Source organism: Aethalodelphis obliquidens, unplaced genomic scaffold (genome assembly GCF_003676395.1).
Source record: "Aethalodelphis obliquidens isolate GAN/ISIS:26980383/991018 unplaced genomic scaffold, ASM367639v1 scaffold44, whole genome shotgun sequence".
NCBI classification, from domain to species: Eukaryota; Metazoa; Chordata; class Mammalia; order Artiodactyla; family Delphinidae; genus Aethalodelphis; species Aethalodelphis obliquidens.
Genome location: NW_020837988.1, coordinates 8,045,462 through 8,073,143, shown reverse-complemented (window position 1 = coordinate 8,073,143; position 27,682 = coordinate 8,045,462). Strand labels below are relative to the sequence as shown.

At 47.3% G+C, this 27,682-nt stretch overlaps 4 protein-coding genes across 17 annotated transcripts in view; 2 read left to right on the top strand and 2 right to left on the bottom strand.

Moving 5' to 3' along the window:
• The window catches only part of MFSD11 (major facilitator superfamily domain containing 11), a 24,280-nt gene extending 17,651 nt beyond the window's left edge, over positions 1-6,629 (bottom strand). The window contains exons 1-8 of one of the 2 annotated variants that reach the window (XM_027080800.1): positions 6,205-6,629; positions 5,750-5,920; positions 5,187-5,242; positions 3,583-3,690; positions 2,589-2,668; positions 2,370-2,466; positions 1,257-1,315; positions 565-709 (exon numbers count right to left, since the gene is read on the bottom strand). In XM_027080800.1, the coding sequence (XP_026936601.1) occupies positions 565-709; positions 1,257-1,315; positions 2,370-2,466; positions 2,589-2,668; positions 3,583-3,690; positions 5,187-5,242; positions 5,750-5,845 (641 nt within the window). In that variant the 5' untranslated portion in view covers positions 5,846-5,920; positions 6,205-6,629. Of the gene's footprint in view, positions 1-564; positions 710-1,256; positions 1,316-2,369; positions 2,467-2,588; positions 2,669-3,582; positions 3,691-5,186; positions 5,243-5,749; positions 6,159-6,204 lie in introns of those variants that run through there. The other variant, XM_027080798.1, reaches the window with a different exon arrangement.
• Positions 6,630-6,821: 192 nt separating this feature from the next.
• Positions 6,822-10,044, top strand: SRSF2 (serine and arginine rich splicing factor 2). Of its 8 annotated transcripts, XR_003427571.1 has the most exons (5): positions 6,822-7,431; positions 7,653-7,963; positions 8,242-8,345; positions 8,974-9,082; positions 9,590-10,034. XR_003427571.1 is itself a non-coding variant. In XM_027080806.1 (3 exons), exons 1-2 carry the CDS (start codon positions 7,070-7,072, stop codon positions 7,954-7,956), a joined length of 666 nt encoding a protein of 221 aa, XP_026936607.1. In that variant the 5' UTR covers positions 6,822-7,069; the 3' UTR covers positions 7,957-7,963; positions 8,242-9,856. The 8 variants fall into 8 exon arrangements, 3 of the variants coding, with proteins under 3 accessions (XP_026936607.1, XP_026936606.1, XP_026936608.1); XR_003427570.1 differs by having other exon boundaries at positions 8,974-10,044; XR_003427569.1 differs by having other exon boundaries at positions 6,827-7,431; positions 7,653-8,345.
• A 259-nt stretch (positions 10,045-10,303) lies between these two features.
• On the bottom strand, positions 10,304-15,993 carry METTL23 (methyltransferase 23, arginine). Of its 2 annotated transcripts, XM_027080810.1 has the most exons (5): positions 15,646-15,993; positions 12,227-12,331; positions 10,980-11,217; positions 10,810-10,894; positions 10,305-10,650 (listed from the first exon to the last, which is right to left on the bottom strand). In XM_027080810.1, the coding sequence occupies exons 2-5, from the start codon at positions 12,308-12,310 to the stop codon at positions 10,485-10,487; spliced, it is 573 nt and encodes a 190-aa protein (XP_026936611.1). In that variant the 5' UTR covers positions 12,311-12,331; positions 15,646-15,993; the 3' UTR covers positions 10,305-10,484. The 2 variants fall into 2 exon arrangements, with proteins under 2 accessions (XP_026936612.1, XP_026936611.1); XM_027080811.1 differs by lacking the exon at positions 15,646-15,993 and having other exon boundaries at positions 10,304-10,650; positions 10,980-11,219; positions 12,246-12,315.
• Positions 15,994-16,107: 114 nt separating this feature from the next.
• On the top strand, positions 16,108-26,324 carry JMJD6 (jumonji domain containing 6, arginine demethylase and lysine hydroxylase). Of its 5 annotated transcripts, none has more exons than XR_003427566.1 (7): positions 16,186-16,534; positions 17,051-17,439; positions 17,892-18,178; positions 19,062-19,197; positions 19,670-19,758; positions 20,465-20,603; positions 21,388-22,062. XR_003427566.1 is itself a non-coding variant. In XM_027080802.1 (7 exons), the coding sequence occupies exons 1-7, from the start codon at positions 16,406-16,408 to the stop codon at positions 23,143-23,145; spliced, it is 1,224 nt and encodes a 407-aa protein (XP_026936603.1). In that variant the 5' UTR covers positions 16,186-16,405; the 3' UTR covers positions 23,146-26,324. The 5 variants fall into 5 exon arrangements, 4 of the variants coding, with proteins under 4 accessions (XP_026936604.1, XP_026936605.1, XP_026936603.1 ...); XM_027080802.1 differs by lacking the exon at positions 19,670-19,758 and adding an exon at positions 23,130-26,324 and having other exon boundaries at positions 21,388-21,515; XM_027080801.1 differs by lacking the exon at positions 19,670-19,758 and adding an exon at positions 22,919-23,115 and having other exon boundaries at positions 21,388-21,515.
• The last annotated feature ends 1,358 nt before the right edge of the window (positions 26,325-27,682 follow it).

The following is a 27,682-nucleotide window of genomic DNA, read 5'->3' as shown; positions in this document are numbered from 1 at the left end:
TCTCACTGTTGTGGCCTCTCCCGTTGTGGAGCACAGGCTCCGGACGCGCAGGCTCAGCGGCCATGGCTCACGGGCCCAGCCGCTCCGCGGCATGTGGGATCTTCCTGGACCGAGGCACAAACCCGCGTCCCCTGCATTAGCAGGCGGACCCTCAACCACTGCGCCACCAGGGAAGCCCTGTTTTCTATACAACTTCATGAGCCTATATCCTCACACATTAAAACACAGGAAATGTCTGCTGAATTGAATGAGGAAACTGAGGCCTAGAGAAACTCAGGGGAACATTGCTACTGTCCACGGTCACACAGCTGGTGACCTGGGATTAGACTTAAATCCCCCACAAACCTTTTCACTACCTTCCCCGCCTCTGTCTACCTTCCTTTCCCTTCCTCCTCCCTGGCAGCTCCCCTTTATCTTCTTTCTCTGCTTATTTGCTTTAAAACTTTTCCCTCATTTCTGCCCAGCACTGGATTATCAGTTAGGGCTATAAAAGGCTGGTAATTCCTAGACTAGACCTACTCAAAATATAGTTTAAAATAGAAAGGAATGTTTCCAACTTCTTACTCGTTGACATCCAGGTCCTGGTCATCAGAAGATTCATCTTCTCCCAGGACATTTTCGGAATCTGGTTTCCGAATGAGAAAGAAGAGAACTGTCCCCACAAGGCTAATCACTGTCAGGGCGATAAACACTGTTCTTCGGTCACTCTCTAGGGAGAAAAACAAAGACGAAAGTAGATAGTACTGGCCATACAAACAATTCCAGAGTTAGCATTATGTTCAGTACTATGTTTGTTTATAACCATCAACACACTTTGTCATTAAATCTTACTTTACTGCATCAGTAAAAACCTAGGACAAGGAGAAAAATAGGATACATCCCCCTTTGTCGTTCAGTCAGAGAAATACTAATAAGCCAAAAGAAAAACAGCACAAGAACTTAATCTTATTCTTTTAATCAAAGAAGGGAACAGACAAAACAACTGAATTAAAAAGTCTTCTGACAACTGACTAGTCTCCTCACACAGAGCATAACCTTCTCCCACACTTTGAGATGCTGCCTGAAGTGCAGTCATAAACTGTAGTCTTAGTATAATAACATAATCCAAGGGAAAAGATGACTAAAAGCTAAAATGTGAGAGGACTGAGGGTACCACGGTTCACTAGAACAATGTGAACAAAGCAATATGGGGCATTTCCGTGGAACAGCTATTTTGCGCTGAACTTACTGAATGAGGCACAGTGAATAAGACAAACCTGATATGTGAGTTTTCCCTTGCCAAGCAAAATATATGTAGAGATTTCCAAAGAACAAGCTGGGGGAAGAAAAGGAGGGAGAGGATGTTGGGAAGTTATTTTCATATTTATGGGTTTTGAAATAATTTTTCCATTACCTGTAAAAGAAGAGAAAGAGAGGCCTACATGATTAAAGAAGTTATCTACCTGCCCTAAGTCATTGAAAACATCAACTTCACCCTCTTTCTGAAAAACTCAACTGAGCCAGATGGAACTGTCTCCTTCCCCATGAGAGAAGCCTGATTCAGACTGTCCTCCAAAGACCTGACTCACTGTGAAACATGCGACTTATTGAAGCTCTGGAAATGACTCCTTGGAAACAAGTTTACCCTTCCTCTAAAATCCTATATTTTAAAGAATTGGTGAAAAAAAAATCCATGATTTAGTTATCTGCATCTAATGAGATACTTTATTTAGTATTTTCCTAGGGAAGAAATCATTCACTTACACTCCAGTTTCAGAATATACAATCTCTTAAAACAACATCTGCATTTGTTAAGTCTTATCATGGCCAAAATTTTAGGCGTTTAGGATTCATGAGGGTAAATCGTCAGGACAGATTCCATGACAGAATGACTGTTGTTGCTTTTTACTTAGGAAATATATAATATGCTGTATCATTATAGAGTTAGTCTCACTTTAGAAATTTAACTGTTAACAGCTACCAGGTGGCATAGCTGGGTGGGAAGGACATGGCCTTTGGAATCCAGATGATTGGATCAGTTAACTTTTAACTAAGCCTTTGTTATCTCATCTGTAGAATGGAGCTAATACCTTCTTATTGCAGGGGGTTGTGAGGATTATTGAAATTCAAGAGCCCAGTAGTACCTAAAGTATAGCAGGTGCTAAATACATACATTATGGTTAATATTATTTTCCATTTACGAGTCATAAATTCCAATGAGGTAGGTCCATGCATTTGTAAGTAATCCCATAAAATTTTAAATCTCCATCACATGTACCTAGGAACTTAACTCATGAAACAAGAAGATCTGAGTTTTCAACACAACCAGGGTCTAAAAAATGGTGTGACAAAAAAAATTATAGGAAAGATTGAGCCATAAGAATTATTACCTGGATTGTAGGAGTGCCCAGAAAATGCCACTGTTTCTCCCAATAGTGTGCTCATCTGAATTTATTGTCAGGCAGTTTCCTTGTGCTGTCCAAAGTACTAAAATTCAAATCAAAAGTTTATCAAGGGAATGAAATCATTTAGCTTTATATACTAAACATATAAATAATATTCTTAGATAAGACCTGGAAAATAGGGAAAATGAACATCAAAATACTTACCAGCAGCTGCAATTCCAATGAAAACAGAGGCTGTGTAGAAGGACCACGGGAAAGGCTGGATAAAAACGGCAATGTACATGCTAAAATATAACAGGTCAACGTATTATAGTCAAACAATACCTGAAACAGAATGCCAATTATGCCTTCTAGGAATCAATTCTGAGGGATCTCTTCTTTTAAAATTCAGACTGTAGGACTTCCTTGGTGGCACAGTGTTTAAGAATCTGCCTGCCAATGCCGGGGACACGGGTTCAAGCCCTAGTCCAGGAAGATCCCACATGCCGCGGAGCAACTAAGCCCGCGAGCCACAACTACTGAGCCCATGCACTGCAATTACTGAAGCCTGCACGCCTAGAGCCCGTGCTCCGCAACAAGAGAAGCCACCGTGATGCGAAGCCCGTGCACCACAATGAAGAGTAGCCTCTGCTCGCCACAACTAGAGAAAGTCTGCGTGCAGCAAGGAAGACCCAACGCAGCCAAAAAAAAAAAAAAAAAAAAGAAAAAAATTCAACCTGTAAAGGGCTTCTCTGGTACTGGCAAAAAGGGGACAAATGTGACCTATCCATTTCTTAACGTACTATTTCAAATTTGTGAACTGAGACATTGAATAAAGGTCTGCAATTGGCCTCTGCCAACAGCTCAGTACATAGTGGGACTGCAGTTCTATAGCCCAGAAGAAAAGTTCAGTTATTTCGTTTTAATTCCCATTAGTCAACTTGATACAAAATAAGATTACTTCATGAGTTCTTTTCAACTCTTGTAGAGAAAGGTTTTTGGATGCTATTTTTATTGGTGGTAAAATGAAAGCAAATATACACAAATTCCATCACATTAAAACAATGGTGTCCCTGAGCATCAAGTAGAGAACCAAATCCCTGAAATACTTCCTATAATCTATTCAATCCGAGTCAGCAAGTTCTCGTTAAAAGTTTACTGTGTGCTTGAAAGAAGCTGAAGGTGTTCTCATTAAATGAAAGAAAATTGGACTACTCACCTGTAAAATAAACCACTAGCAAACATAGAGAGCTGAGGTCCTACAATGGCAACCACTGACGGCGTAATCAAATTTGAAGCAGAGAACACTCCATAAATAATTGCCATGCTGCACACACAACACACAAAAGGAAAAAACAACTCTTGAAAGACTGTCAAAAGATCACTTTTTCAAACCCACTTAGTCTATAGTTTGTTTTGCAATAAGCACTCATATTCTTTAGTCAGGATTTATAATTATATCCTTACACTGAATGTCATATTAAAGTTTTCACTTGTACAAAACACTGAAGTCTTGTCAAATGTTTCTTTGAATCAGTCTGCCTTAGACAATATGGTTTTTAATGTACCAGTAAATTATAATAGCAGCTAACACAGCTCTATGAAAAACGTATCATTATCCTCATTTTATAGAAAAGAGAACTGAAACACAGAGGGGTAAGTAACGTGTCAAAAGTCCAGCCTCATAGCTGGTCAGTGGTGGAGCCAGAATCCCATCCCTGGTAATCTGACTCCAGAGGCCCTAGTCAACCAATCTGCTCTACAAATTTAGCCTACAACTCCTGGCAACAGCATGAAATTTCACTGCTATAAATAATCACATAGTTAAAACTTGCTTAAACCAGAATTTATTTAACTCAACCTAACGGTCTCACTTGAACATTATTCAGCTACTGTAGACCTGGCCCCAGTATATATGTCTTGTGGCAAAGTGTGACTAAAATCATTTCAAGAGTCATTTATAAGCCACTATTTATAAAACCAAGTAAATTATTCTTTGGCTTTTATGAATCTCTCAAATATCAAATGTTCTTTCATTTGTTCTTTACAGTATACATGAAGACAAAACATTACAAAAAATTGTGGTATTATTATTAATCACTTCAAAAAATGGACATTAGCATTCTTTTACTCTCAATTATCATATATAAGGTCAGACTTAGGTTAGGTAACACAGAACCAAATAAGAACAGTTGGGGAGGAAGCGGGTAAGGGGTTGGCCGCAATCTAGTATTTAACCATAGAGAAAGTAAGAAATCTGTAAGTGTTTACATACAGGTATGTATTACATTCCCAACTTCAACCACAACATACTAGTGACTTATGAAGATCTTTTCATTTCATTTTCTCCACCTGTAAAATTGGCCCTAAACACCTTAACAAAAAGCTAAAAACTCCTGATGACAATATATTAGTAATTATGAAATCACAAAAACAGGAAGACCAAATATTTCGAGAGTCATATAAAACATCCTCTGTTTAGGATTTGGAAGATGTAATTATGACAATACCTGAGTGCTTATTAAATGCCAGCCACTGTGCCAAGCGCTTTACACGCATTGATCCGAGCAAGGAAACTGGGCTCATAGAAGCAACTTCCTAAGATATCGCAGTAATTAAGTTTTGAAGCCAGTATTTCAAACCCAGTGTCTAATTCTATATGAAACCTAAACTCATCACCTTCATCCTATTATGTTCTCCTAAGTAGTCTAGATAAAGAAAAAAAATCAGTAATAATCTAATTACAATACGTTGTCTGTGATTTTGATGAAATTAAGCAACATCTGTGGTATACAAAGTAAAACCAATCATACAGTACAATACCTGGTATAGCCACTGCCGTGAAAATCTGTGCTATTTAAGCTCCTGATGACAGTTTGCTGTGTGGAAGATAAAACTAATCAATGAAAACCTTTTGTAATTGCCCTCACCCCAGAAAGTCGCTCTCCAAATACTTGGAATAGAGTAAAAATTCAAGATGCCGAATACTTAATACTGAAATTCTAACACGAGAGAAGAGAACGGACTACAGAACAGAAGGCAAACCATTGAGGGGCGTGTGGGGGCGGGGTGGGGAAGGGTGAAGACCATCTGAAACTAGGCCTTAGGTTTAGTCCCTCAACTCTCCAAGTACTAATGTAGTCCTTAATATAAATAAAAAATATAAATGGGTCAGCATACAAACCCCAAATCAAGTAAGAGAAATAAACGACCCCAACAAGAAACGTCTGCCACATGAAATCAAACCTAATCATGGAAAACGAGGAAGCGTAGGTGACAAAATAAAAGGTGCGACTTAAGCGCATTATTAGACATAACGTTGATTATCATTTTTGGAATGCATTATGATAAGCACTTCAAAGGAAGAAGATCAAATTCCAACTCACCGCTACATTTCCACAAGTTTGAAAGGCGGTGAACATAAACATAAAGGCAATTCCTAAAATAATGATGTTGAAAAGCTTTTTAGATTCCGGGGACATTTTGGCTTAACTCTGCCAAAAGGTCGGCAGCAGCAGAGGGCAGTCAGCTCTCCTCGGGGGGAACCCACTGCAATCCTGGGAGAAGAAATGAGATGGTGAGAGGAGGCGGCAAATCCAGGAGCGGGGCAGGCAAGGTGTCAACTTCCAGGTCTTGGAGTGGAATCCCGGGCTTAGGGTGAAGTTCTCCCCACGGGTACAGTTAGGACATTCCTAGGACACGATCCGAGTAGGGAAGAGCCCAACACCCGGAGAAACGCCAAGAACGTTGTAGCTGCAACTTAAGGGGCCCGAGAGGGGGATTAGGGCCAAGGGCCAGAGGCAGCGGCCAGCACGGCCCCGCCCTCCCTGCCCTGACTCATCGCAGGTCAGGCGACCCGGTCACCTGACTGCAGCCGCGGCGCCGGCCGCTGGGCCTGCTGGGGAATGTAGTCCTGGGCGACCCGGGACGTGCAAGCGCGCCGCTAGGGCTCCCTCACCCGCTCCGGGGGAGCGGGGCCGACCTCGTGGGCTCCGGCAAGGGTGGGGTTGCTAAAAAGCGGAACGCAGCGAAGGAGACAGGAACTGCGGAAGGGGGCCTGGAGACGCGGTCTGAGGAGGCCGCAAACACAGACGGGCAAGGTGAAGGAGTACGCCCCCCGACAGAGGCGGGGCGGAAGTCCGAGCAGAAAACCTGCGTGGAGCTTAGAAATTGGCATGAAAAGAAGGCGGAGCCCAGTAGGGGAGCACCTCCCTTTCCTGCCGTCACAGCGCGCTTCGCAGCCGGAAGGAGCGTTTCGCGGGCTTTCCAACTGCCGGCAAATCCCGCTCCCCCTCCCATCGGCAGTGACTGCGCGCTTTTCGACCCGCCCGCGGGGCTCTGCGCAGGCGCGCCGGACAAGGGCGGGGCGCGCGGCAGGGACGTTACGGGGCGGGGCGAGACGAGCCAATCAGAGGTTTCATTTCCGGGTGGCGCGGGCGCCATTTTGTGAGGAGGGATATAAACGGGCACTGGAGCCGGCCGCCGGCCCAGTTGCTTCTCTGGTGGAGCCAGGTGCGTAGCGCTTTGTCAGTTGTCCTAGTCAGGGCTTTCCAAACGTTTCCACGCGGAAACAACCGCCAGGGGAGAGGCGCGGCGTCGAGCCGAGCTAGGCTGACGAGACCGCCGCCGCAGCCGAGCGCGCGAGCCCGCCGGGGCGTTAGTCCGTCGGCGCGCAGTCACGGGCCCCGGCCCGACTCTTCAGAGCCATGAGTTACGGCCGCCCGCCTCCCGATGTGGAGGGCATGACCTCCCTCAAGGTGGACAACCTGACCTACCGCACCTCGCCAGACACCCTGAGGCGCGTGTTCGAGAAGTACGGACGCGTCGGCGACGTGTACATCCCGCGGGACCGCTACACCAAGGAGTCCCGCGGCTTTGCCTTCGTCCGCTTCCACGACAAGCGTGACGCTGAGGACGCCATGGACGCCATGGACGGGGCCGTGCTGGACGGCCGCGAGTTGCGGGTGCAGATGGCGCGCTACGGCCGCCCCCCGGACTCGCACCATAGCCGCCGGGGACCCCCGCCCCGCAGGTACGGGGGCGGTGGCTACGGACGTCGGAGCCGCAGGTAAGCGGGTGGGCGTCGCGGCCGGGGTTCCGGGAGGGCCTGGGTGACTCACAAAGGCCTGCCGGGGACACGTGGTGGCGGCCGGGCAGAGCCGGCGAGCCGCGAGAGGGCGGGGGCCCTCTTCTCGCGACCAGGGAAATGGCGTCTGGCGGCGAGATAATGGCGGGCGGGCGGGCGGGCGGGGCCGCGGAACCCTAACGCGCCGCCGTCCCTGTCCGCAGCCCTAGGCGGCGTCGCCGCAGCCGATCCCGGAGTCGGAGCCGGTCCAGGTCCCGGAGTCGATCTCGCTACAGCCGCTCCAAGTCTCGGTCCCGTACTCGGTCAAGATCGCGATCAACCTCCAAGTCCAGATCGGCGCGAAGGTCCAAGTCGAAGTCCTCGTCTGTCTCCAGATCTCGCTCGCGGTCCAGGTCCAGGTCTAGGTCCAGGAGTCCTCCGCCCGTGTCCAAGAGGGAATCCAAGTCCAGGTCGCGATCCAAGAGTCCTCCCAAGTCTCCTGAAGAGGAAGGAGCGGTGTCCTCTTAAGCAAATGGTAATGTCTGCGGGGCTCCGAGACTCATGGCCCGAATTCAGAAATGGGGTTTGGAGTAGTTGTTTTGATCCGATTAATATAAAAGTGACTCCTCATGTTAGGAGTGCTGCTCTGAGCTAACTCAGCTTTGGGAGTAAAACTGAAGAGAGGGGTCTGCAGAAAGGATGTGTATGAAGCTTAGATAATAATGGCTGTTTCGTAAACTGTTTTGAGACCTATTAATGAAAATGACTATTTCTTGCTGTTTTTATCCAACGTCTGCATTTTCCCCTTTAAAGCTGCGGTCTCCTGTTTGATAAAAGAATATTGGCCAGTATTGCAGATTTTAACTGATTTGGCTGATCCTCCAGGGACCAGTTTCTGTGGGCGTGTATTGGAGCAGGTTTGTCTTTAAATGTTAAAGATGCACTATCCTCTTAGAGAAAACAATCAGTTCAACTATTGTTGTGCTGACTGGGACTTCATATTCTAATGGATGTGGCGCAAACGAATTGCAAAAACGAAGCAATGAACTTTTGGAACCAAAAGTTTACAGGTATTGATTGCACTGGGTGGGGAAAGGATAGTGTGTCTTTAACTCTCAAATTGTTTGGTCCTATTTTTTAAAAGGAAAGGGCCCTAAGTAGCTCAGATGTTAAAGCATTCTGAAATGCCAAATGTGTTTCATTTGAACACTAAAAACTTAAAATGTAGACTAATTGTCTGATCTCGAGTTGCTTTTGTTTGGATACAGCCCTCTTTTTTTTTCTTTTCTTTTTTCCCCCCTTACCATTTTTCACCTGGGTTATTTGGCCAAGAATACATAAACACAAACTTCTAATGCTGATGGTAGCCTTTGTGAAATTTTCCTAATTGGGCCTTTAAAAAACTGATTAGTGGCTGGTTGGAACCTTTCTGTAACCTACTGGTTTCACCAGACCCTTAGTAAGTACTGAAATTAAAACCATGTGCACCTTTGGTGATTTCATAATAATGGAAGGTAAACTGAACTTATTTTTTTTCAAACCTAGATGTGTCGACAAGCAACATAAAGGAAGACTTGGAGGAAAAGGACCCACGTACTCAGTAGTACTCAGTCCACTGAAGAGTCCTTGGAACAAGCAACTGGCTATTGAAAAGGTTATTTTGTAACATTTTGTCTAACTTTTTACTTGTTTTAAGCTTTGCCTCAGGTGGCAAACTCATTTTATGTGCCATTTTGTTGCTGTTATTCAAATTTCTTGTAATTTAGTGAGGTGAACGACTTCAGATTTCATTATTGGCTTGGATATTTGAGGTAAAATTTCCTTTTTGTTTATATAGTGCTGACTTTTTTTGTTTGAAATTAAACAGATTGGTAACCTAATTTGTGGCCTCCTGACTTTTAAGGAAACGTGTGCAGCCATTACACACAGCCTAAAGCTGTCAAGAGATTGACTCAACATTGCCTTCATACCTTAAAATTAAAAACCTACGAAAGTTGGTGTAAATTGTTTGTATATGTTATTTACCTTCAGGTCTAAATGGTAAACTGAACCCAAATTTGTATAAAGACTTTTCAGGTGAAAAGACTTGATTTTTTTTAAAAAAAGGATTGTTTACCAAACACAATTCTAATCTCTTCTCTTATGTATTTTTGTGCACTAGGCGCAGTTGTGTAGCAGTTGAGTAATGCTGGTTAGCTGTTAAGGTGGCGTGTTGCAGTGCAGAGTGCTTGGCTGTTTCCTGTTTTCTCCTGATTGCTCCTGTGTAAAGATGCCTTGTCGTGCAGAAACAAATGGCTGTCCAGTTTATTAAAATGCCTGACAACTGCACTTCCAGTCACCCGGGCCTTGCATATAAATAACGGAGCATACAGTGAGCACATCTAGCGATGATAAATACACCTTTTTTTTTCTTCCTCTCCCCCCCCCCCCAAAAAATGGTAAATCCGATCATCTTCATGTATGAACTTAAAATGTGGAAAATGTTAAGGAAACAAATGGTTTGTAACTTTGTAAGTACTTATAACATGGTGTATCTTTTTGCTCATGAATATTCTGTACTATAACCATTGTTTCTGTAGTTTAATTAAAACGTTTTCTTGGTGTTAGCTTTTCTCAGAATATGTCTTGGTCTTTTTTCCCCCGTTTATTTGAAAGACCTGTGCAATTATCTTGTGAATGTTACTGACTGTATAGAATTAAAATGAAATGTTTAGTAGTTGATTTTTTTCCCCCTAAGTTATAAAGTGGAAATGCCAGTTAAGTACCTACTGTCCTCAATGCTCTAAGGTAGCACTTTGTTAAGGTTTTGAGTAACCCTCTTCTCATAACCTAATTTATGCCCTATTTTAATGACTTAGGAACAATCGAAGTTCTCTTTCTTATAGGAGTTTTAATTTTTGTTTTAATGGTTATGTGACCCATCACAATCTAAAGTCAACCGATCTGACCATCTTCAGATCCACTGTACTCAAGCTGAAGTGGTCTGAGTCACACAGTTGGCTTGCCAGGTTGCTAATCAGTATTGACATTGTCCCAAAACAGCTTTTAGGTATAATTCAGAGACTGTCCTTTGCAAAGGAAATGACCAGCATTTCAACAGTATGTCTTCCTGGAAGGGCAGATTCTGCTATATCTTCTTTGTCTGCACCAAAAGACTCCAGAGGAATGTGGACACATTTCATGTCCCACTTGTAGAGCAAAGCTTCAAGTGACCAGTCAGCACTGAAAAAAATAAATTATTTTTAAAAAACCAAGCTTTTCCTGTTTTGCTTTAGATATATTGTCATTATATCCTTAAACTACACACTGAATGAGTAGAGTAGTAAGGCTTGGGTTAACTTCTAATAAAATTGGGAGTAAAGCAGGATTGTTCAGGCTTACCTTCTTACCTGGTAAGTAGACCACAATTGGACCTTGGGGTTCTTCTGCATCAAAAAGTAAACTGTAGTTAAAATGTCTTCAAAGTCTGGGAAGAAAAAACTTCTTAATAGACTTTAATTCCATTGTATCTCTGACTAAATTTACTACTGAGAAGAGCAAAAAAGGTTTACCTTCTGGTTCAAAGAACACATCGGATGCAAGAATAATGTCTTGCGGTGGTAGAGCCAGAAGATCCCGAGATACATGACCCCATGTGAGTCCCACAACATGCACCTGAGGCAGGTTATTCATTTGGCAGCTTTGCCGACAGATCTCTAGACAGTGAGGCAGCTCTGAACTGTCTGACAGTGTTACTTCAGCACCGCATTTTGCAGCCATAATTCCTGGAAGGCTCACTCCAGCTCCAATCTAATGACAAGGTTAAAGGTTTTGCTTAGAACTGCAAAGAATTAATGACCTTGGCAAATGGTTTCTCATTTCTTGCTTGCATTGGTCAATGTGTAAAGATAGTTTGCCATATCTATAAAATATGCCATAATTTAACACTGCTTTACTATGTGGCGCTTCCTCCAGATTTGTCATGGCAGTTCTAATTGGGTCAAAGGAGTTACAGCCCATTTCAACATTTTAAAGGGCCCTCAATTCTGACAACCCTTAAACAGGGGTTTGAACTGTGAGGGTCTGTGATCTATAAGAAGCTAATTATAAAGGACACCAGCTCTCTAAAAGCTCAGTGGGTGATGTGGATACACAACCAGCCATTCAGTTGTTAGTACCAATTATAAATAGCCTTCATGTGACTAAAACCTGACAGGTCTGCAACATGACTTTCTTATATTTAACGGGATTTTCCAGTTGGGTCTTGAGAGCAGTAAGGAGCTTAAACATACTAAGGAATAATACCAAGGAGTGCCTTCATAAATATTACTATTTGCATCAGTTGAAACACACACTTCCTGTTTGAGGATGGGCATAGAGATTCCTGACCTTTACCGAATTGCTGACAATCATCACTACTTTGGGCCAGAAGTAAGCACCAAATGCCTTCATTTCAGTTACATGGTTTTGCAAAAGTTAAGAGATGTTCTTAAGCTTCTGTATTTAGTCTTTGGATTTAAGCATAGTATTTCTGCTGTAAGCCTTCAGCAGTTGAGCCAGATGGAGTGGTGAGAAAGCATGGGATACATTTTAAGACTAAAAGGCTAGACAGTAAATATTAGTGTTTGTGGACCACATATGGTCTCTGGTGCATACTTTTTTTTTAAACACTTTTAAAAACATTTCTTAGCTCACCTGCCTCACAAGCTGGCCAGATCATCCCTAACTGAAAAAATACCTAACAAAACCCAATAACCAGCATATAGACTTAAATTGGAAAATAATCTAGGATTTTCGCAAACCTCAAGGGCACTTGTACCTCTAAGACAGCCTTTCCTGGCAGAGATCCTCTGTGAAACCACAGGTACTGGGCCAGGACCACAGCACAGGGCCAAACATACATTCCATATTGAAGATGCAGGACCTGAAAAGAATTTTTTTGTATGCCATAAATAACTCATGCTGGAAGTCAGAATATTTATACAGGGCTTCCCTGGTGGCGCAGTGGTTAAGAATCCGCCTGCCAGGGCTAGGGGACACGGGTTCGAGCCCTGGTCCAGGAAGATCCCACATGCTGTGGAGCAACTAAGCCTGTGCACCACAACTACCGAGCTTGCGTGCTGCAACTACTGAAGCCCACAAGCCTAGAGCCCGTGCTCCGCAACAAGAAGTCACCGCAATGAGAAGCCCGAGCACCGCAACAAAGAGTAGCCCCCACTTGCCGCAAAGAGAAAGCCCGTGCGCAGCAATGAAGACCCAATGCGGCCAAAAATAAATTTGTTTTTTAAAAAAGAATATTTATACAGCAATTACTGAGCGCTTGGCACTGGCATCCATTACAAAAACAACAGTTCCCTCTCTCCAGTTTGCATCCTATGGTGGGGGGAGCGTCGGGGTATAAAATTGCAATACCATGTGATAGGCATTCTTCATACCTTCATTTACTCAACAAGAGTTTATCCGGGGCCTGAGTGGCTTGGCGGCTATTATAGGCTGAGGATGTAACTCTCTGGGAATATGAACTACATACACATATATTTATCTCCTACTGGGGAGAGACAAGCAACAAGTAAGCAAGTGGGTATTTTTGGTTGCAACAAGCACAATACAACAGGGTAATGTGAGAGAAATGGGAGTGGGCAGTGACCGCAAGGGGTCTGCTCGAGATGGGGAGAGAATGATTCAGGCAAAGGCCCTGAAGCAGGAACTGAAAAACCTCTCACTGGGCACAGAGAGCCCTGGCAGTGTGGGCCTGAAGGCTGGAGGCAGGGCTGCGCAGTACAAGCACAGGTCAGAGGCAAGGCAGCGGCCAGACTTGTGAGGTCTTGTAGGGCACGGGAAGCTTTGCTTTTATTTAAGTGCAGTGAGAAGATAACTGGAGGATTTTAAGCACAGGCATAACCTGGTAATGCTAAGGAGGAACAGTGGGGTTCTAGGATGACATCCTAGAAGAGGTTTGAGTAAGAGCTGAATCCTGCAGTTAGGAAGGTAGGCAACTTACAAAGCCTTTGGGGAGGCACTGAATGATGAGAGCATGGTATTTAGGGAGGCAAGGTAACATAGCCCAGGACTCCGGAATGAGACTGCCTGAGTTCAAACTTGAGATCTATAATTTACTAGCTGTGTGACCTCACTCAAGTTATTTAAGCTGTCTGTGCTTCAGTTTCCTCAACTGCAAAATACTATCTTCATAGAAAGGTTAGGAAGATTCGATGAAAACTACCTAGTACAAAGGAAGTATACAAAGTTAGCGATTGCTAAACTGCAAAATAGCAAGACTTTGTTTGCTAGAGCAAAGGGTGCCCCTCCTGGGGAGGTAGGAAAGGAGGCTGAAGAGGTAAAAATATCAAAGGTGAAGGAACCGAAGGTCTGAACCTAATCATTCAATACACTCAACAAAAATATTGGTGCCTAAAATATGCTAGGCATGATTAAAATGCCTGCCCTGCTGGATTTTACCAGGAGTACAATGAAGGATTTCTGACCTGAGGAGTGAGTTATGCAGATTTAGGTGTTAAAAAAAAAAAAGTGTATCTGTTTTCACAAGGCCTATCTTCACCCACTCCCTAAATTTGGGAAGAAATCCAAAGGAGGTCGGGAAGGCTTTCCTGGCAGTCCAGTGGTTAAGACTCCACACTTCCACTGCAAGGGGCACGGGTTGGATCCTTGGTCGGGGAACTAAGATCCCATACACCGCGTGGCGCAGCAAAAAAAAATCCAAAGGGGTATTTCAACGTGCAGGCATTTAGAAACTGCCAGAAATGGGTTCCACTCCAGCCTTCAACTCCTTTTAAGCTGTTTCTCATATTTAAACTGCTACTGCCAATACCTACACCACCAGCTGCTGTTACACATGAAAAGATGCTCAACATCATTAATCATTAGAGAAATGCAAATCAAAACTACAATGAGGTATCACCTCACACTGGTCAGAATGGCCATAATCAAAAAATCTACAAACAATAAATGCTGGAGAGGGTATGAACAAAAAGGAACCCTCTTGCACTGTTGGTGGGAATGTAAATTGATACAGCCACTATGGAGAACAGTATAAGGAGGTTCCTTAAAAAGGAGGTTCCTTAAAAAACTAAAAACAGAACACTACCATATGACCCTGCAATCCCACTACTGGGCATATACATACCCTGAGAAAACCATAATTCAAAAAGAGTCACGTACCACAATGTTCATTGCAGCACTATTTACAATAGCCACGACATGGAATCAACCTAAGTGTCCATCAACAGATAAATGGATAAAGAAGATGTGGCACATATATACAATGGAATATTACTCAGCCATAAAAAGAAATGAAATTGAGTTATTTGTAGTGAGGTGGATAGACCTAGAGCCTGTCATACAGAGTGAAATAAGTCAGAAAGAGAAAAACAAATACCTTATGCTAACACATATATATGGAATCTAAAAAGAAAAAGAAAAACGTTCTGATGAACCTAGGGACAGGACAGGAATAAAGCCACAGATGTAGAGAATGGACTTGAGGACACGGGGAGGGGTAAGCGTAAGCTGGGACGAAGTGAGAGAATAGCATTGTCATATATACACTACCAAATGTAAAATAGCTAGTGGTAAGCAGCCGCATAGCACACGAAGGTCAGCTCTGTGCTTTGCGACCACCTAGAGGAGTGGGAAAAGGAGGGTGGGAGGGAGACGCAAGAGGGAGGGGATATGGGGATATACGTATGCACATAGCTGATTCACTTTGTTATACAGCAGAAGCTAACACAACATTGTAAAGCAAGTAAACTCCAACAAAGATGTTTTAAAAAATGAAACACTGCAATGTGAAAGTGCTTTGAAAAACTGGAGGTATATAAAATATAATTGCTCTTGAGAGAGTTCGGGGTCAGCCATGAGCTGAAAGGAAGCAATGCCAGCCTGAGAAACTTTATTTGGTTAGTGAGGGTTGGAAATCCCTTCCCCCCGCCCCCAGAAACTGAATTAAGAAGCCCTTCAACAAGATCAAAAAAATATTAGGTGTCAAGAATGCCACTTTTCTGGCAAGAAATATTAGGTATGGAAAGGTCTCCTTCCTAGCAGGGTCTTCAAATTTCTTACTGAAGGACATTTAATCTGCCAAACGGCTTCGTACCAAACCGTTTCTCTCTGTGGTCCAGCCTAAGGCGGGAAGCCGCGGACCCCCCTCCCTATAGCCCCTGGTCGGCCGAGAACCGCTCCAGCCCCAATGCGCTTCCCGGCGGGTGCCTCCGCACGCACCTGCGGGACGCGGACCTCCAGCACGGCCCCCTCAGCTCCCAGGCCCGGCTCCTCCGAGAACCGAAAACGCTTGGCCCGGACCACATGCCCTCGGAGACCACGCTCGGTCGGAGGGGAGTCGGTGGCCCCCCGGCAGGCCGGGAGCAGGGGAGAGCGCCGGGTCGCCAGGCTGCCAAGCTGCACGCGCGGGTGCTCTCAGACCGGCTCGGGCCGTCTCCCCAGCGCCACGTCGGGTCGCTACTACCCGACGGCAAAAGGGGGTAAGCACCCCTCGGGCGACGAAATGGCCACGTGGCGAGAACAGACCCGAAACCCGGCCAACGAGACACCGAAGACAGGAGGCCCTAACTCTGAGGTTGGCGGAAGCCAGCCACGAAAGAACTGCTGGCTGCCGGAAGTGACGCGAACCGCAAGGTGGTGCGGGAGAGGCGGGGCCGCAGCAAGGTGGTGCCTCGAGCGTCTTGACCTTCCCAAAATGGCGGAGACCCGGCGTGTGTGAGGGCGGACCCCAGAGGCTCGGAGGCCAATGGCTTATCGCAAGAGGCCGTAGCGGGCGGGGAAGACGGCCGACGCAGGCCCAACCCGAGGCTCGGGAGGTGGTTAGGGAGTGAATTTTCTGGAAGGCGACTTTAAAGGCGCCGGGCTGGAGCGAAGGACGTTTTGGTGCCGCCGCCGCCGCCCGGGTCGGGGAGGGGACGTACTGGTGGCAGGAAGCGAGCTGCGCCAGGGTCGTCGCGGAACCAGCTGGTGACCCTGCAGGATGAACCACAAGAGCAAGAAGCGGATCCGCGAGGCCAAGCGGAGTGCGCGGCCGGAGCTGAAGGACTCGCTGGACTGGATCCGGCACAACTACTACGAGAGCTTCTCGCTGAACCCGGCGGCCGTGGCGGTGAGCGGGCCGCGATCGCGGGCCGGGCGGGGCACGGGCATCCCCGGGAGCTGCGCACCTCTACCGGGGCCGGGGTCCGCGACCAGCATGGCCCCTGGAGTTACGATGGGCTCGCCCGCACCCCGCGGAGGTCGAGGTCATCGGGGCCCGGATCCCAGGGTGGGCCTCCTTCTATGCGCCGCAAACGCGCGTGCCGAGGCAGCTGGAGTCCCACGCCCCTGACGCCCTTCACGAGGCCTGTCACCCCTGCATCCCTTTAGGCGGCGGGGCCCTAGGGACCCCGGCTGTCAAAAGCCACGAGTGGAAGACGCGAAGCCCCCCTTCCCTGATGCGGTGGCGCTCGGTGCGCAGTGCCCGAACACACGCAGGTCCTTTTCCCTCCCTAAGAGGAGCCGGAAATAGAATCTGGCTCCTTGGGTATGTGATTGCTAACTGGCCTTGGGGGACACCCTTAACTGCCGCCGGACTTTTTTTTTTTTTTTCTTTAATGCGATAGGTCTTTTCTGATTCCCTCAGGACAATGTGGAAAGGGCAGACGCCTTACAGTTGTCGGTGGGTGAATTTGTGGAACGTTACGAAAGACCGTACAAGCCCGTGGTTCTGCTGAATGCCCAAGAGGGCTGGTCCGCGCAGGAGAAATGGACTCTGGAGCGCCTCAAAAGGAAATACCGGAACCAGAAATTCAAGTGTGGTGAGGATAACGACGGCTATTCCGTGAAGATGAAGATGAAATACTACATCGAGTACATGGAGAGCACCCGAGATGACAGCCCCCTTTACATCTTTGACAGCAGCTATGGGGAACACCCCAAAAGAAGGAAACTTTTGGAAGACTACAAGGTGCCCAAGTTCTTCACCGATGACCTTTTCCAGTATGCGGGGGAGAAGCGCAGGCCCCCTTACAGGTAAATACTGGGCAGTGGTGTGGTTATAATCTTGTCTACAGCAGCAGGAGCAGCTGAGCTCAGTCAGCTAATCTGTTTCCAAAACAGTGAGTGGTTCTCTTTGGCTGCACTTGGGACTTACTTAGAGGGCTTCTGGTGTCTGCCCAGGGCCTCCTGCCTGGGCATCAGGATTTCTGAAAGCTCCCCAGGTGATTCAAACGTGCAACCAAAGTTGAACCAGTGATCTCTAAGGGATGTTTTAATAGTTCAAGTCCAGCAGTAAGACATGTTGGTGATTTTTCCTTTTTCTGTTAGGGGTCAGTCCATGCACAATTTCCTCAGCGTTTCTGCATACCAGAATGTGTGTAGTCTTTGAAATAATGATAACATGTTGGTGTAAAATTAAAGCTTCTTTTGTGGTGTGTACGTGTGGTCAAATTGCACTTCATATCTTGGATGTTTCCATCCTTTAGGTGGTTTGTGATGGGGCCACCACGCTCTGGAACCGGAATTCACATCGACCCCCTGGGAACCAGTGCCTGGAATGCCTTAGTCCAGGGCCACAAGCGCTGGTGCCTGTTCCCTACCAGCACCCCCAGGGAACTCATCAAGGTGACCCGAGAAGAAGGAGGGAACCAGCAAGATGAAGCTATTACTTGGTTTAATATCATCTATCCCCGGACACAGCTTCCAACCTGGCCACCCGAATTCAAACCCCTGGAAATCTTACAAAAACCAGGAGAGACTGTCTTTGTACCAGGTACAGAGGAACTGAAAGTATATTCTTTGAATTCAGTAATTTGTAATTTTGGAACACAACTATATAGGGAGAGTCAAAGAAATCCCTCTGCACGCTGGCTCTGGGTGAACTGACTGGTTCCCGCCTCTGACCGTGATGTGTTGCTGTGTGGTCACATGCTCAGGGGGGCTGCTGTCCACGTTTCTTGTAACCTGAATGTATAATGACTGTTGATAAACTTCCTGTATGTAGAGAGCCTATTCATTTTTATTCCTAGTAGATACTTAGTGTCTTTGTTTATTGAATACGTTTAGTGACTTGTGCTTAATTTCTATAAATGGAGATTTTGATCAGTGTAGCGCTGGGTGGATTGAGTCAGGAAAGAGTGACTTAGGAGCCAAGAGGCAGGAAATCCTACACCTGAAAACTACACTTTGTTTTGATAGGTTGAGTGTGGGAAGTAAGGGTGTTCAAGATGGGCATCTCCATCTAGAAACTGAAGAACTTGCTCCCTTTACAGTTCTGGTCACAGCTTTGGATTAACAGGGCTTGACACGTTTACTCTGTAAAAGGGCCAGAGAACAGATATTTTAGGCACTGCAGGCTGCGTAGTCTCTGTTGTAACTGCTCAGCTCCGCCCAAGTGGCAGGAAAGCAGCCACGTACAATCCATAAACGAACAGGTGCAGCCACGCTCCAGTAAAACTTTACCCAAACAGGTCATTGGTGAGCGCTGCCCTCAGGAGGAGCATTTACCGCTCTGGGTCCTGTGTCTCTCAAGCTGTCCCTTGTGGACAGGAATCCCCAGGTTCTGAAGTCTGTGTTGTTTGTTATGTGAAGTTTACGTCATGGTGCGATCGCGTGTAGAACCAATCCTGTTTAACTGTTTACTTGTTGGATTTCAGGAGGCTGGTGGCACGTCGTCCTCAACCTTGACACCACCATTGCCATTACCCAGAATTTTGCCAGCAGCACCAACTTCCCTGTTGTCTGGCACAAGACGGTAAGAGGGAGGCCAAAGTTATCGAGGAAATGGTATAGGTGAGAGACTTTTTTTTTTCTTATTTTTGCTTTGTTCCAACTTCTACCCCAGAGATAAAATGGAAAGAGTCCACTGGTGTCTTAACATGTGCTGATTTTAGACGGGCCTGGGAGAAGCCGGGGCCGCAAAACCTCACGGGGAGAGGAGAGTGGGTCCAAGGTCAGGGCTAGTTCTCAGGGTATTTGCCAGCCTTGAGGTGACAGGGTAAGACTGCATGTTTGATTGAAGCCACTCGGTCAAAACATGGTCACAATTGGGATTGTTCCTCGTTTTCTGTTTTGTTTTTGGTTTGGTTTGGTTTGGTTTCCCCAAGCTAGCACCAGCAAAGGAAGCCGTTTTGTTTGGGTTTTATTTTGGTTATTTCTTTTTCTTACCGCAAAGCATTATTCCCATTTAAACTTATGACCTTCAGTTCTTGTGAGCGAGGTGACTGCCCTGGAGACTTAGCTCCTCTGTTTATCCACAGAACAGATACAGCACGGGCAGCGGCAGTGCAAGCCACCCCCAGCCACCCCGTGCCACTGTGTCCCAACCCTGACCTGGAGGGACCAGCTCTCGGGGTAAGAGAGGGATTCTGGCTTGTTCAGTGCTCAACCTCCCTGCTGAGAGGGCCAGCAAGGGTGGTGGCTTTGTTCTCCCCAGACTCTCGGGCATCTGAGGCCCACTGACTCTGTCCCGCAGGCCGCCGCGTGCTGCCGTTTGGTCACGCTGAAGGCCGTCCTGAACAGCAGGTCTTTTGTCCCTGGCTGCAGTGGCCGCCAGAATAGGTTCCAAGGGGAGGGCTGCCTGCTGCCCTGACAGTCCCGTTCAGCTTCAGCTTCCAGCGAGGGGGGACCCTCTCTGTTGCTTGATACTTCTTGTCTCTTACAAACCAATGTAACCAAGCCCAGCTCCCATCGTTAAGTACTGTGCTGTGGAAAGGAGAGGTTAACAAACAACAGCTAGGAAAGGTTCAGGAAAAACGACGAGCGAGAGAGATTGTTTCTCCCGAGGGGAAAACTAAGACTAACTCGAGGAAGACTTGCCTCACGTCTCAGCAGCACGTCTGTCTCGTCTGCACAGCGGGTAGCGAGTTGTGTGTGGCTAGTTTTCCTTTCAGGAAAGCCTGAGCAGCATGGGGGGTTTCGTCCCCAGGCTGTGGATCCGCGTGTCCTCAGCATCGTACAGGCGCGTCTAGGAGAGACAGGGCTCAGCTCTGAGTCTGGGGTACTGCGTGTGGGCGTCGCTGCCTGTCCCAGCACTGAGGACCTGGGTCTTGTCTCTCAGGATCTTGAGGCAGGAGCACCCTGAGTTGGCGGTGCTGGCTGACTCCGTCGACCTGCAGGAGTCCACGGGGATCGCCTCCGACAGCTCCAGCGACTCGTCCAGCTCCTCCAGCTCCAGCTCGTCCGACTCGGACTCAGAGGTGAGTCCGTGCTCGTGGCCCAGGCCTCCGGGGCTGGTCGCCCTGAAAACCAGCTGTGACCTTCCCACCTCCTACCCGGGAGGGAGGACGCTGGGAACGTGTTGCGCTTTCTTCCAAGAACTGCAGCTGCCCACGTTCTCGCTGTGGGGTGAATTTTGCCCATTTTACAGCTGTGCACATACTAGTGAATCATTACAATCATCTCCAGAGGTGAGAGGAGTGTCTGGGGATTCTGCAAATGACCCGGGATCACACAGCTAGCGGACACTGGTGTCGGGATTCCACCTCCAAGAATTCTCCAAACTCAAAGCCCACGTTAGGAATCTCCCCCGTGGATAGTAAATTATAAGCCTAGAAACTCAGCAAATTCAGTCACCTTGTTTAAGCTAACACAACACTGGTAAGAGCATCGGTGCTTTTAGCAGATGAAATGCCTGTCTCATGACTGTGTGATCCACTGATCCTGCCTCCTCTTTGGAGGAGGCCGTGTGTTTTATGAGTGTTAAGTGCTGTGCAGTGAAATTCCACGATGCCATCGCAAAGTGCTGGCTCTCACACAGTCTTAGAGGTGAATCTTGATTTCAAACAAACACCCCTTCTGTTAGAGAACACTGGAGGGACCCTTGGGGTCTGAGGAGACGGACATCCCGACTGTGTCCTAAATGGCCCTTTTGCCTCAGGGAGGCGTGGACAGTATCGTGCTGTCTCCTGAGGGCCGAGGTTCGTTTAGCGAAGAACTGGGCTGTATCCGACTGAACCCCTGTTTTTCTCCTCCCGTGTCCAGTGCGAGTCCGGCTCTGAAGGCGAGGGGACGATGCACCGCAGGAAGAAGAGGAGGACATGCAGCGCAGTGGGAAACGGGGACACCACCTCCCAGGACGACTGTGTGAGCAAAGAGCGCAGCTCCTCCAGGTGACCGCGCGTGGCTGTCGTCTGTGTGCAAGGACGTGCCTGCAGCCTGCGGCAGGGCCCTGGGGGGCAGCCTTGTGGATCCTGCAGACCTGGGAGGGCCAGCGAAAGCCAGAGAATGAGGATGCTCTGGGAATGGGAGTCCAGTCACTTAGCATTTGCTACAGTAGCTTCTTTCTCCGCTACCGATGCAAGTGAACGTGGCTTGTTTTATGCATAAGGGCGAGAATCTACGTGGATGGTGCCAAGGGAACCCTTTACATTATTTAATAATAAAAGTTAAATTCATTTTATATCTTGGGAACTTTTTTCCTGGAGAATACCAGAGTATCCCCTTGTTGCTCTTCTTGTCATGATCTTGGGAGAAGATAGTGTTTCCGCTGGTGGGTGCCCTTGATGGGGAAGTGATAGTTACTGCAGTAAAGGAAGAGAATGCTGAGAAATTACCCCATATCTTCTGAGGAGCCTGAGGCGTGGCTTCCTGCTTTTTCTCCCAGTTTGCCACTGCTGCTTTGAGCGCTTGCAGATTCCTTATAAAATCTTAATCATGTCTCCAATGGGTTTTGGTTTTTGTTTTAAACCCTATAGGATCTAAATAAATTAACACTTGAGATAAAAATCCATAAGCTAATCTTTTTGCAAGCACCTGCTCTGGTGCTGGGCACACGACAGGCTCCCACTGAAGCTTGGCGACTCTGCGCGCATCCAGGGTCTTTAAGCCCCAGAACCCTGTTGTCCATGTGCTGCTAGTTGAAGTGTCCACTATAGGTAGCATGAAGAGGTGAGCTTCTGGGCTTCCCTGGCGGTCCAGTGGTTAAGACTCCGAGCTTCCAACGCAGGGGGCACGAGTTCGATCCCTGGTTGGGGAACTTCCACATGCCGCCCGACAAGGCCCACCAAAAAAAAAAAAAGACGTGAGGTTTCAAGGAAGATAGTGAAATACTGAAGCCTGTGGGATTCTGTCTAAAGTCCCTGACTGCTGCAGCTGACATTCCTGTTATGTTCTTTGTATCTCCAGGCAGCCTAGCGCTTGCTTAAATGTGATGAACAGGACCTACGTTCCTTTCTGTCGTCTTTTCCTCATTCCCTGGGGTCTGGCTGGAATTCCGTGGGGGAAATTCGGGTGTCTTAATCAAGTGGATTTATCAGACTAGACGGTGCATTTCTCAACCCGAGTTGTCCTTTTCCCAGGCATACTTAGATTTCTCTTCTTTTTTAAGTTTTTTCTATATTGTAGACTTATATCTGCCCTTGGGTTGTGACTTTGTAAGAAAAGTTTTTAGAGAAAGCCCTGCCATTACATCAACCTGGGGTCCTGGGGGTCCTGCTTTTAACGTATCCTTCCAGCTTTGCCGCAGCTGTGCTGTCTACATGCTGATTACAGGCAGTTGTACTTTCCTTGGCAGGATTAGGGACACTTGTGGAGGCCGTGCTCACCCCTGAGCAGAAGCTCTCCCCTGAAGTGGCTCCCACGTGAGCTGTTGGCGGCCACCCAACTCGGTTTTCCTGTCTTCTGCTCCTACCTTCTCCTTTGTCTTCTTTGAATTTGGATAATCCTCTCTGGCCCAAGCTCCCGTCTCCGGTCAAATGCTGTTTTTTTCTGCTTACTGAAACTAGATTGTCAAGAAGTTAAAAAACTCTGCATGCTTAGTGAAGCACCGAAGGCCTCCGTGATGCCGCGTGAGAAGGTGCTGTGCTTCTCCTTTAGAACCAAGCTGGTCGACCGCAAGGCTGGAGGGTTGTGATCCTTTGAATGCCTTGTTGCATCTGTTGCCTCGCTGATGTTGGTGAGGAACTCCCGCCGTCCACGTGGCCGGCTGCACGCAAGCGGAGACGCCGAGAGTGGTGAGCGGTGAGTTCTGTGTGAAGCGATTACGTGTAAGAAGGACCACGAGTGTGCCGCCTTCCTGTGTGCCGTCATCCGTCCAGAAACGCATTCGGTGGCAGTAACCCGGCCACTCACCACTGCCTAGTGCTATCTTAGGATTCGTTACTTTTTCTCCACAATGAGAGAGGCTGTCAGAGTCCAGGGATAATTTTGTCATCACAGAACTTAAATTATAAACAGGGCCAAGTTCTTGAAAGATTTGTCGCCATCATTCCCACCACGTGATCCATAAGTCAGAAGCTCTCACTCTGTAAGAGGGTTCATGATAGTGTCCCCACTTCTTGGACCTGCAGACATTAGGTGGGGATCGTGTTACGTGCTGGGAATAAATGCAGAGGTGGTGCCTCTGGCCTTTGGGATCTGTTTAGGCTTCTAACTAACTCTGGTAGGGACTGCCCAGCGGGTTCCATCTCCTGCCCTGTCAGTTCACCTGCTCGCCTTCATCTGTCCCCAAATTCACCCTAAGAGGGGGTTGTTGAGGGCGTGCCCCTGTGAAAAGCATTTTCTGGGCTGGAATGAGGAAGGGAAGGGCTCGGGTAGCTTGGGGCCGAGGAGCTTCACTGGTGCAGAGGTGTGTGGGCAGGTGGCTGGAGCTGTGTGGTGTTGTCTCTCAAAAGCCTCCCTTCAAGCGGGTGTGATCAGGGAACTCCTGGTCGCTTCTTCGCCACATGTTCCACGTTTGATAGACCAGTTATCACTTCCTGACTCTCTGGGTTGGTCGTGTGGCTTTTACTCTAGAAGGCTGGTCCCCTATTTTGTCTTCGTCGTTTTCTGCATTCTGAAATGCCAACCAAAACACGCGTCTGGGTTGGATGGGACGTCTGCTCACTTCCTAACATCGCTCTACCTGCCACTCCCCCTCCCTGGCCCTCTGGCTCCAGTGTCTGTGGTTGTGAGCAGATCCAAACCCTGAGAGATTTTATTCATATTTGAATGGCATTCCTCCTCGTTTTTAAAAAACTTTTCTTGACATCTTCAAAATGCTTTTTTCCTTTTCCCAGTGTTGCTACCGGGCTGTCACACTCACTCCCTTTCCTCTAAAATCCATACCAACTGCGCCTCCCTCCACTTCAGTTTAAAGGATGAAACCACCAAACAGGCTTCTTGCCACCAGGGGGCGTGGTGGGATGCATTTGCAGCAGCAGGGATGGTAAAGTGGAAGTTTGGTTTGAGAGACTAGCCACCCAGTTTTACTTCCCCAGATGCCAAAAGTGATTCCTGTTTGAAAAACAATACCCAGATATAAGGGATCCAGCCCGTCTGACAGGCCCACAGTCACCTGTCCTGAAAGTGCCTGGGTAGCACGGATTACATTTGGGTCTCGCCACCCCACACAAATGACTGTGGGACACTCTTTCGTTGTCTTAACCAGGCCAGAGATTCAGAAGCCCCCCTTTTACTGTCACGGTGGGCCAGGCAAACACACCACTGTGGAAGCAAAGCAGGGCTGAGGTGGGGAAACAGAAAGCAGTGGAGTGTGGCTGGGTGATCACGGTGAGGTAGGAAGCAGGAACCAAGGGTCCATCTGTTCTAAAGTTAACCTTTTCTACCCACCTGGCGTGAGCTACTCCTTTGAGTGGTGTCAAGGATAGTAAGGAGAAAGATACAACATTAAACTATTTTTAGAGATTATTTTCTGAGACGACAGCAGATCTTAAAACCGACAAGCTGGGTCCTGGAAGAAAGGATCCGGACTAATAACTACTGTAGAGGAGGAGTGGGGTGGGCGAGACAAGAGCGGGGGACCCAGGACATCAGGAGGGCTCTGGGTCTTTGGGGATGAGGGAGGTGCCAAAGGCTTTACCATCAGCCCAAGGTGGTCAGTGCTGCACACAGGGGCCTCTGGGGTCAGTAGTGCTGTTGTGTTGAGGGTGATGCCTTTGAGGGGAGAGCCACCAAAAGCAGGGACATTATTCACGTTTTGCTCTCGCTGGCAGATGCCCATTTGTTAATTATTAAACAGTCAACAAATGTTTCAGCACCAGGCACTATTCTAGGTGCTGTAGACGCCACAGTGATAAACGCAGCTCCCTGACCTCGTGGAGCTTCACAGACAGTCAAGTTGGCTGTTGTTCACAAGGGCCACGGGTCAGAGAGGGTAGAGCCGTGCACGTCCATCTCCCGTGACCAGAAAAGCAAGTTCAGTCCTTACTAAATGCAAGTTTATGAGATCTTCATAAAAGAACATAATTATAATTATAGCTGTATTTTTAACTTAGGACGCAGCTTCTTTGTGAATCAGCTAAAGGTATTTAAACAAAGGATCAGCAAGAAGGTTGCTGGTGCAAGTGCTTTACACATTTATTAGAGTTTCCGCCTTGATATGCGTTAGGACTCCAGAAAAGAGTGTGGGATGGAACCGGGGTTTTGCAGTAAATGTTGTAAAAACCACTGTCTAGGAAGTAGGCGTATGAGCACGCAGCTGTAGGTTTCTTGAACTGTATGTAGCATTTCCACAAATAAGTCGTTCCTGCTGTGTACTGGGTCCCGCTGATGGTTCCATGTGGAGTCTGGTTTCTCCTCATACTCCACCCCTCCCCGGCTTCTGTCGTGATGTTACACGGATGTTACATTGTATGCAGCAAAACTGCAGAGGTGGCTCTCAACTTTGTCTCATGATTCAAGTTCAAAAACTTGGAGCACCTGGCCCCATCCTCTGCTCTCCCGGGAGCAGGAGAACTGGCCCCGCCTGCCTGCTGTCTCTGCGGGGACTGGACACTACAGAGGAACTGGGACTGTCTGCTGAGAGCCTGGTGCCTCCTCCGGGGTCACGTAGAGCACCCTGAGCGCCTCCTAGTTCTGCTTGGGTCTTACCCGTGGGGTCCGCCACCAAATGCCGGTGGGGCCGCAACTGGATTGGCATTTTTAACTTTTCACTGGGATGAAACTTGTTCATCATTTTAAATAAAGCAACTTGATTTGGGGTTGGGTTGTTTGCATTGTCTTGTCCTTGTTTTCATTCTTAGTCATCTGAAAGTCAATAAAGTGTACTGAGTTTGTCTGCACAATAGGACCTCTTAGATATACACTTGATCTTGAACAACTCAGGGTTTAGGGGTAACAACCCTCCCTACACACAGTGGAAAATTCAAGAAAAACATATAGTCAGCCCTCTGTATCTGTGGTTCTGGTTTCTGCAGCCAGCCTCAGATTGTGTAGTACCACAGTACGCGTTTATTGAAAATAACCCGCATCTAAGTGGACCCATGCACTTCAAACCCATGTTGTTCAAGGGTCAACTGTATATTTTAAAACAAGGTGGACAGGTGACAAAAATAAGGCCCAAACACTTTGGCTGAAAGTGCCCCCTGGTCAAAAGCCAGTAGCCAAGAGATAAACCTCGCTCCACATTTTATAGCTGTGGGGCATTTTTCATCAACTGCGACTAAAATTCCTTTTGCATGTCCCCCCAGTGCTATGTGATGCAGCAGGATTAAGCTCACCCTGGGTGGCGCAGCCAAAGAAAAAAGCAGCAACAAGCAGTTCTTCAAAAAAAAAGAAGAGGCACTCACTCCTTCCAGCATCTTGGCTTACATCAGATGTCACTGTACGTTTTCTAAAAACGTATTAAATGCACCCTAAACAAAAACCGGAACCCTGGTTTTTCAATATTAGGCCTGTGTTTGGCATGATACCTTACAAACTTTGTCCACCCCTTGTTTTTTAAAAATAACTAGAGCAGGGTTTGGGAGTGGTAGGAAATGAAGTTTTCGGTTACAGTGCATTTGTCTTCAGCATACACTGTTCAGTGACAGAGCCCTGGAAGGGTCTGGAGAAACAAAAACAGTAGGCTGCTTTTCCCTCATTCCACCCTCCTACATTCCAGAGTTATGAGAAGAAGAAAGACAGTAGGGGAAATAGAGTTGGCCCACGGCACCTGGTGCTGAATTCCTGAAGCCCGTCTTTGGGGGCAGCCTCCATACCCTGAGGCCTGTGTGGAAGGCCGCTGGGTCCAGACCGGGAAGGGGCCTTCACCGGCCAGCACCTAGAAACGTCCTCTTGGTGAAAACGTATCAAAGCAACCCCAAGGAGTAAAAGCAGCTGGTGACGTGTCTATAAAGTGGCTAAAAGTAAGCAGAGTTGGTGTTTTCATTGTCTTACAGGCAGTCCAGAGCTACCGTCTAGTGAACCCTCCTGTCTTTACTTGGCCCTTAGCATCCCCCAGCTAGCAATTCCAAAGTGCTCTAAGATGACCTGCTCGGGTCTAAAATGATGCCCAAAGGGCCCCGGAGTACTGGGTATTTCAAACTGCTTTTCAAAAGGATCCTAAGCCCAAAGCGTC

Excerpts from the sequence above, each read along its gene's own strand:
- JMJD6 (XM_027080801.1), top strand. The coding sequence starts at position 16,406 with ATGAACCACAAGAGCAAGAAGCGGATCCGCGAGGCCAAGCGGAGTGCG. Across the intron at positions 17,440-17,891 it reads AAGCGCAGGCCCCCTTACAG|GTGGTTTGTGATGGGGCCAC; the intron begins GTAAATACTGGG and ends TCCATCCTTTAG. Across the intron at positions 19,198-20,464 it reads TTATCGAGGAAATGGTATAG|GATCTTGAGGCAGGAGCACC; the intron begins GTGAGAGACTTT and ends CTTGTCTCTCAG.
- SRSF2 (XM_027080805.1), top strand. The coding sequence starts at position 7,070 with ATGAGTTACGGCCGCCCGCCTCCCGATGTGGAGGGCATGACCTCCCTC. Across the intron at positions 7,432-7,652 it reads TACGGACGTCGGAGCCGCAG|CCCTAGGCGGCGTCGCCGCA; the intron begins GTAAGCGGGTGG and ends CCCTGTCCGCAG.
- METTL23 (XM_027080810.1), bottom strand. The coding sequence starts at position 12,310 with ATGTATGTTTGGCCCTGTGCTGTGGTCCTGGCCCAGTACCTGTGGTTT. Across the intron at positions 11,218-12,226 it reads CAGGAAAGGCTGTCTTAGAG|ATTGGAGCTGGAGTGAGCCT; the intron begins GTACAAGTGCCC and ends CCTTGTCATTAG. Across the intron at positions 10,895-10,979 it reads TGTGTTCTTTGAACCAGAAG|ACTTTGAAGACATTTTAACT; the intron begins GTAAACCTTTTT and ends TTTTCTTCCCAG.